Here is a 9,264-nt window from a genome sequence, read left to right on the forward strand (position 1 = left end):
TTTGGACTAGACTCACCCTTTAAAGATGCAATATAGTCAACTTTTTTTCCATGCTCCTGTCCTGAATAAATTAAAGGGAAAGTCTAGTCAAAATTAAACTTTCATGATGCAGATAGGGCATGTAATTTTTAAAAACTTTCTAATTTACTTTTATTATCAAACTTGCTTTGCTCTATTGGTATTCTTTGTGGAAAGTTAAATCTATGTTAATTTCTAAGCATTGTACTGCCTCTTATGTCAGTGAATTTAGACAGTTTTTGAAAGTTAGACACTGCTAGTTCATGTGTGTCATATATACATTGTGTGTATTTAAGAGTCAGCACTGATTCGCTTAAATGCATGTCTGTCAAAAGAACTGAGATAAAGGGCAGTCTGCAGAGGTTTAGAAACAAGGTAATCACAGAGGTAAAAACTGTATTAATATAACAGTGTTGGTTATGCAAAAACTGGGGAATGGGTAATAAAGAGATTATCTATCTTTTAAAAAAATAAAAATTCTGAAGTAGATTGTCCCTTTAAATCTATTTTATTTTCACATTGGCAGAGGTGTGCCTCGCTCCAACAGTAAACCAAAAGCAGTTGTCCTTTTTAACCACCTTATTAAGTGAAGCACTAATTTATCACGCACCCGCAAATGGGCAAATTCACCTGTTAGCAGGCACGCGATAAATAACCTGCCATTGCAAGTGGCTGGTTATTGCTACCGCAAGCTTGTGGTGGCATTTAGCGCTCTATAAATTAACCAGAGATCAGATCTCTCATTAATTTTCTAAAAGTGCCCCAAATGCCCCCAAAATAGAGGGTCTTTTATGAAAATGTAGCATTTTTTAAATATAAAAATACCGCACTAAGAAATTTTAAGGCACAAAAAGTTGCCGGCTGTGGGGTATTAAGAAAAAATGGCACTGAAAAGTGCCTTTACATTGTGGTCTATAGGAACTGTGTGTTCCCTGTAAATATATATATATATATATATATATATATATATATGCATATATACATATATATTATATGTTAATATGTGTATATACACATATTAACACATAACTATATGTTATGTATATATTCATATGCATGTATATTTTAAATTGTTGCACATTGCTGCACTACTTACCCTCTTCGCTGCACTTAGGTTCTGTGCTGTGTATGACAGCATCAGAACGAGGCTCCCATTGGAGCCTATGGAGCCGCTTTCAGTTGAGCGCAAATATTACTTTAGCGTAAGCAATATTTTGCTCTTAACTCATAATCTGGCTCTAAATCTGTAAATCTGTAGGTTTTGTTTCTTGGCACTAATATTTTTTTGTAAACAAGATTAATTGGTTGGATCTACACATTGGTGAAAAGTGAAAACTATGGAGAAAGAAAATTCCAACAATGGTTAGTACACAATTATCTATATATCCATTTAGCATGAGTGTGAAGAAATACACAGGCCAAATCCATATAAACATGATTAACTTTCAAATTCACAGTCTGACAAGCAAATTTAACAGTGTTTTAGAAACTGTGGTTGAAGTCTCCCAAATGACCTTGCTTGTTCTATAACAAGGTACTTTGCTGCTTTTTTCCTATTCTAAGGGAAAATAATTGTTAAACAGTGGTCCAACCTGTCTTGCTCACCTTCAAAGCTTAGATGAGATGGTTTGACAAGATATGTCCTCACTTAAGGGGGATTGTTTGTTGAGCTGGGTGGGGATGTTTCATTGACTTTGTCCGAGGTTGAATTTAACGGTGCATTCAATTCTCTAGACATGAAGTAAAAGCCTTAAAATGATTTCTTTCCTTCAATTACCAATAATCTAATCCCTCTTTATCATTGTGTGTGTGTGTGTATATATATATATATATATATATATATATATATATATATATATATATATATATATATATATATATATACTGTATATATATTTTGAAAAAAACATTTTGAAAAAACTTTTTTTCCCCCTGAAAAAATGTTAGTGCTGTTTATATCGGTGCTACTGGATTACTTCTTTCTAATGCTTACTGGCTGTAACAGAGAACTCTTACAAGGTGGAGAGGGAGACCACTTTAAAACAAACAAACTATAATGCATTTTGAAATGCACTCATCCCGGTGAACCAACATTAAAAAAATGACTACTGTTTCCCTTTAAGAAAATATTATAGTGCAGACAACAATGTTTGTTGGAATGAATTATATTATTCTATTTTGTAAAGGAACATCTAACTGGCATAAACACTTATAGATACAACCTTTATGATTATCTGTCTTTCTGGTTCAGATAGTTTAGATGTTAGATATTATTTCTAAATAAGAAGGATCTCAGAGCTTTTTTAATCTCTTGATTTCTCAGGCTGTAGATAATGGGGTTTAAGAGTGGAGTCACCAAGGTGTAAAGCAGAGAGAGAAACTTATTAAATGGCAGTCCCTTTGCTGGTGTAACATACATGATCATTAGAGTCCCATAATATGCAGAGACCACCGTCAAGTGAGAGCTACAGGTTGAAAAAGCTTTTTGTCTGCCGGCTACTGAGGGGATCTTGAGGATGGTAACAATAATATAACAATATGTCACTATAATGAACCCAAAGGGGAAAAATGTATTAGAAAAACTAAAGCAGAAGCTTTCAATTTCAAGAAGTGAGGTGTCTGATGAAGAGATACGAAGAATAGGTGCAAAATCACAGAAAAAGTGGTCAATGACATTGGATCCACAGAACTGTAACTGGCAGATTAGAATATAGGTCCCCAAAACAGACATAAAACTACCAGACCAACAGCCGATAATCAGATGAACGCAACACGAGGGGTTCATGATGGACAAGTAATGGAATGGAAAGCAAATGGCTAAGAAACGATCATAAGACATTATAGCAAGGAGCAAACATTCGGCTGTGGCCACAACACAAAAGACGAAGAACTGTAAGAAGCAACTGGTAGTTGACATATATCCTTCTGTATCCTGCAAAATCTGCAGCATCTTTGGTACAATATTTGTGGTGAAAATAATTTCATCAGCAGACAGATTGCTAAGAAAGAAATACATAGGAGAGCTAAGCATGTTGCTTACTGACACCAGTCCAATGATTAGGAAGTTGCCAATCAGTATCATAGAATATATCATCAGGAAGAAAGTAAATAGTAAATTCTTTATCCCAGCATAAGACTGAAGTCCTAGGAGCAGGAATTCTGTGACAAGTGTCTGATTCTCTCCGCACACTTTCTGAGAAAAAAAATTAGTAGTGACAAAAGAAAGAGGATACTTGATGAGGTGCAAAGCTTTTTTTGGTGCACGGCCAAACAAATAATGTATAATCAACAAATGTGTTTTAAAAAGACAATGCAAAAAGTTTGAATTTCAAATGAGCAGCAGATTATTTTATAGCAAATTTTAAAGTTAGATTCCCCCTGCATCAGCCAATCACAAAATGTATATATATATATATATATATATATATATATATATATACACAGTGAATTCTTGCACATGCTCAGTAGGAGCTTGTGCCTTACAAAGTGTTCATATAAAATATAAAAAGATTTTGCACATTTCGATAAGAATAAATTCATAATAAATGCAAAAAAAAGGCTTAATAATGAAAAGAAGTTTTGAGGAAGGGCTAAAGAAACAAGGTATATAACAAGTGGGGTAGCGGGAAGAGGTGAATGGTATATGTGTGTTTTTGTGTGCACGTGTGTGTATATGTGTGCACGTGTGTGTATATGTGTGCACGTGTGTGTATATGATAAGTTGTATGTTTAAAATTACAATTAAAAGTGTATAGCAAGAAAACACTAAATGAAAAACACCACTACTTGAGTATAATTTGTGTGGTCAATTGGATATGTGCCTTAACGTGAACAATTTTTTCTTAGGGAAATTAACTGACGTGAATACTGTAGCGCACACTACAATACTGCGCAGACAATAATTATTAACCCTTGACTAACCTGAGAGCTAAAATGCAAGTGACATTGATTGCGCTCCAGCAATGGTAACACTGCATACTGCTGTCATTTTTTGTAATCTTCGCCAGAATGTTTAATGAAAGATTACAGTATTCTCAAACTTCATTTATACACATTCTGTAGATAATTTACATACAAATTGCATTAAAGACGTTTTTTAAGGTTTTTAAAATGTATTACATTTTTTTGTGTAAAATGAATGTTTCTGCACTGAGCACAACACACTATTTTGGCTTTTTATGGGAGAGCTGTGGAATATTGCCAGTCAGGCAGTGAGGTTCTATCCCATACACCAGTATTGCACATTCCTGCACTTTCTGATAGTTTCAAATTAAAATAAATAAGTATTTTTTACAACCATGATACACATGTTAATCTATCTTCAAATATTATTGACCATGAGTTTTAAATTATTATACACATATTATTCCACCATTTGCTACAGACTGAAGCATGAGGCTTGTTACTTTTATGAGTTAAGGAGCAGTGATCTTACCACCGCTGCTTCTTAACTTAAAGGGACACTGAACCCACATTTTTTCTTTCATGATTCATATAGAGCATGCAATTTTAAGCAACTTTCTAATTCACTCATATTACCAATTTTTCTTCGTTCTCTTGCTATCTTTATTTGAAAAATAAGTCATCTAAGCTTTTTTTTTAGGTTCAGTACTCTGGACAGCACTTTTTTATTGGTGGATGAATTTATCCACCAATCAGCAAGAACAACCCAGATTGTTCAACAAAAAAGGGCTGGCATCTAAACTTAGATTCTTGCATTTCAAATAAAGATACCAAGAGAATGAAGAAAAATAGCTAATAGGAGTAAATTAGAAAGTTGCTTAAAATGTCATGCTCTATCTGAATCACGAAAGAAAATATTTGGGTTCAGTGTCCCTTTAAGTTTCAGGCTAACCTGAAACTTTAAGGGTTGATTGCAGCATCCGCTGCTTGATAAATTTACCCCTAGGGCTGAGCAGTGACTTGCCAGTCCGTGCAAAGGGAAAAACTCATTATAGCTGCATGACAAGAACATAAGCAATTCAATTCAATAAAATAAAGCTTCTTATAATCACATAAATTGAATTGTCCTAAAAAACATGGAAAATCAAATATTCCCCCCCACACATTTCTGTTGTGTAAAGGTGGTTCAGTTTGCTTATTTCTTAAAGGGATGTTGTAATGTAAAATGTTCTCCTCTTCAATGTGTTTCCAGTGACCCCTTTTACCCACTGGGATGTTTTAAGTTGACAAATAGCTCTGTTGGCTTTATTTTCTTGTTTGAAATAGCTGATTTTGCCACCTATACTGAAAAATGAATACTTTTTATTATCTAAAGAAAAGCTATGTTAAAGGGACAGTCTAGGCCAAAATAAACTTTCATGATTCAGATAGAGCATGTAATTTTAAACAATTTTCCAATTTACTTTTATCACCAATATTACTTTGTTCTCTTGGTATTCTTAGTTGAAAGCTTAAAGGGACAGTATACTGTAAAATAGTTTTTCCCTTAATGTGTTTACAATTGCTTTTTTTACCAACTGCAGAGTAAAAAATGTATGAAAATTAGCTTTTTAAGGTTTATTTCTGTATATTAAAGCTCTTATTTTGTGTTTTGAAGCCACAGCCTAATAAAATAGGTTGAGCTTGTAGGTATAATCAGATCTCATTACTGTATCACATTGTGCAAAAATACCTGCTTCTTTATCTTATATCTGTCCTTAAAACAATCACCAATACTTTGAGAGAACAATGGAAAATCAACATTTTATTACCTTATCTCTGCTTTATCACACTGGGAGTGTAATTTCTTCTGCTGGCTGTGTTTACAAAGCTTATCTATAGCTGGTACGCGCGGCCACAAACTTTCAGAATAGGTGGGGCTACCACATGCTAAATTAACAATTTCAAATGCCAATATAAGGGTAAAGGAGCTACTTGTAATCAATTTAATACACTCCAGCAGGTAAAGTGGATCATAAGGAACAAATTAAAGGGGAGAAATTTTTTGAGTAAACTGTCCCTTTAACCTAGGAGGTTCATATGCTAATTTCTTAGACTTTGAAGCCCACCTCTTTCAGATTGCATTTTAACAGTTTTTCACCACTAGAGGGTGTTAGTTCACATATTTCATATAGATAACACTGCGCTCATGCACGTGAAGTTATCTGGGAGCAGGCACTGATTGGCTAGACTGCAAGTCTGTCAAAAGAACTGAAAAAAGGGGCAGTTTGCAGAGGCTTAGATACAAGATAATCACAGAGGTTAAAAGTATATTATTATAACTGTGTTGGTTATGCAAAACTGGGAAATGGGTAATAAAGGGATTATCTATCTTTTAAAACGATAAAAATTCTGGTGTAGACTGTCCCTTTAAAAAAGAATCAGCAACAACCCATTGGGAGTGGGAATGCTCTCTCTAATTGTAAGCCTCTGTGTATAGACAAATAGATACGGGATATAAGGAGGTATGTGTATATAAAGAAATAGTTAACATAAGGATGCCTGGTCTTTCTGCATTTAAATGTGTTGTTTTTAAGAGCAAAACAGCTATTTCATATACAAAAATTAACCTAAATGAGAAATGTCTGATCCATTTTATACTCTGAAGCTTGTATAACAAGTCACATTAAGGGGAAAACCAGTTTTACAGTACACTGTCCCTTTAAGTAAACCCTGAGCGGTTTGATACTTTGATGACTGAAATCAGGCATATGTAGTTTTATGATCTGTATGTGCCAATAGTGTATTTAGATATTTGTGCTGACTTAGGCACTGGGAAATCCGCTGCTCCAACCTTCCCACCTCCAACAATTTTTGTTGATATTTACCTTATTTACCTCATATATTTCTCAGAAAAAGAGGCTAGATATGCACATAGGAGCTATGCATCCAACTAGACACTGAGTTATAGTAAAACAAATAAAGTGAGTGGGAAGGTGCCATGCCATAGAACTACTAATCAACATTTGATGCATCTGAATCCTGTTACCCTACGCACATACCTATTTGGCCTAGGATAAAATAAAATCCTCGTATCTGTGTAGGTCTTAATTCTGGGATGGCCAATTAGCGGCCAAGGGCCTCATGTGGCTCTTTGTACTATTCTTTGTCGCTACAGGAAAAGCAGAACTAAGAATGTGTGCTATAGTTTTTATGGCCCTAGGAAAAGGCAGAAATAGACAATTGTCCTTTGGGTGGCAAAAACTAAAAAGAGCTCCCTAAAGGGAAGAACAGAAGATAAGGGGTTACCTTACCTAAATTGCCTGTGCCACTGAACATTTTTAGGAAGTATATTATTCGATGTGTGTTTAATAATTATATATATATATATATATATATATATATATATACTGTATATATATATATATATTATATAAATAAAGTCCAGAGAGAGCACTCGCCGTGAACCAAAGTATATCTTTTAATCCAGAGTGTAAACGTTTTCGGGGAGTGACCCCGTCATCAGACAAGTGAAAAGGGTTTGTCTGATGACGGGGTCAAAAATATATACTTTGGTTCATGGCGAGTGCTCTCTCTGGACTTTATTTGTATATTAATTAGGATGCACCCCAATTTCAATTTAGCATAGTGAGTGCTGGACTTTTTGCATTATATATATATATTAAGGCTTTTAAAATATTGACCTGTGCCCCCCATGTGTTAGGAAGTTGGCCATCCCTATCTTAATTTATCAGAAAGCAATAGCTTTAGTACAGTCTTTCTCTATGTCAAGTCATAACACCTTATACCTTGAGATTACCCCCATGAATTAAAATCACACATTTAACCTCAATATAGTGGACAACTCACAATAGCTTTTAACAGATAAGATAAGAACACTTTGGTCTATCTTTATTTCTCATTAAAAAGTTTCAGCTTATTAAAGGGACCTTGAAGACAATAGGAAATGTTTTTAGCTCAGACCGAGTGTATAATTTCATTAAAAAACTCTCCAATTTACAGTTATCAAATTGACCAGGTTCTTTTGGTATATATGGTTAAAACCTAACCCCTTTCCATCCGAGCATACTGAGGTGGGCTCAGGATATTAATTTTTTTTTTTATAGATTTATTTAGGTCCAGCAGAGTATACAAGTCATACAGCTCAAAATTTGTGCGCCACGCAGGGCAGAAAAATAACTATCATGTAGCAGAAAAAAAACAAAAACAATTATATATCATCCATAATATTATATCAGTGTTTACAACAAAAATATACACAAATGGAGGATCATCAACCTTCTACCCTTGAGGGAAAAAAAAAAGAAAAAGAATGTATACAGTGCTGGGATTTTATATTATAGTGCAAAATAAATTAACAATAATACACTCAAACAGAAATATCCGTGTCTTTTCCCTTAGAAGTATACAACGTCTTGATGCACCACGCAGGGTAAATCAGGAACAGAACGGAACTATATATATATTATATATCACAAAACATAGCACAAACAAATGTTAAACAATGGAAAAAAAAAAGTAACCTATCTCCTTTTCCTCCACCGCGCGCCTGTGGCCTTAGAGCCATCAATACCAAGATACAGGGAATATTTCCCTTAAAATATTCAAATTTATGGAACGCTTTAGTGAGTATATATTGTATGGAGACAGGATATGACTGGATAATTTTTATCCATTTAGTGAAAAAACGTTGTATTTGTTTGTTATGTATCTTTGATATATTATGTTGCTCAAAAATAATCTGTTGTTTCACAGCTTCCGTAAATAAACTAAAGGGTGGGGCTCAGGATATTAATAATATACATTACAAATGTTGTTTGCGAACACTGCAGGTATATAGTGCTCAACACACGTGCACTCTCCTAAGCATACTTTTGTATGCTCTCATGGAAAGAACCAAGGATACCAAAAGAATAAGAACAAACTATACTTCTCACCATGGATATCATATCTGTTCCAAAACTATTTGAAGCCATTCTAATGAATACAAAATATGGTCTATTTTTATTTTTACTTTGCACCCCAAAAACCCATTAGTATTTTGCATAAAACCTTTTGCCATCAGAACTTCAACCCATCTGAAAACACTTTTTATTTGAATGGGTGCTCACAGATTTTTGGGATTTATCTAATTTAGCAACATTGACTGACTATAACCCCATTTTGGATTTTTTCACACATATTCATGCTCAGTTCATGTGCTAATAAACAAGATTGCTTCCTGGTTTTATAAAATTTAAATCACATTTTAAACTATGAAATGAGTACACAATAAAATAAAACAAAACATCAGAATGGTCATTTATGATTATATGTAAATTTCTAGATTGTAAATTCCCACGG

The 9,264-nt window shown here is 34.0% G+C and overlaps 1 protein-coding gene across 1 annotated transcript; it reads right to left on the reverse strand.

Moving 5' to 3' along the window:
* Nucleotides 1-2,281: 2,281 nt before the first annotated feature.
* On the reverse strand, nt 2,282-8,897 carry LOC128647092 (olfactory receptor 10A7-like). Its single transcript, XM_053699908.1, has 2 exons — nt 8,859-8,897; nt 2,282-3,211 (listed from the first exon to the last, which is right to left on the reverse strand). Exons 1-2 carry the CDS (start codon nt 8,895-8,897, stop codon nt 2,282-2,284), a joined length of 969 nt encoding a protein of 322 aa, XP_053555883.1.
* Between the last annotated feature and the right edge of the window lie 367 nt (nt 8,898-9,264).

Source organism: Bombina bombina, chromosome 2, assembly GCF_027579735.1.
Source record: "Bombina bombina isolate aBomBom1 chromosome 2, aBomBom1.pri, whole genome shotgun sequence".
Taxonomy (NCBI): domain Eukaryota; kingdom Metazoa; phylum Chordata; class Amphibia; order Anura; family Bombinatoridae; genus Bombina; species Bombina bombina.

Excerpts from the sequence above, each read along its gene's own strand:
- LOC128647092 (XM_053699908.1), bottom strand. The coding sequence starts at position 8,897 with ATGGCTTCAAATAGTTTTGGAACAGATATGATATCCATG. Across the intron at positions 3,212-8,858 it reads GAACAGATATGATATCCATG|AAAGTGTGCGGAGAGAATCA; the intron begins GTGAGAAGTATA and ends TTTTTTTCTCAG.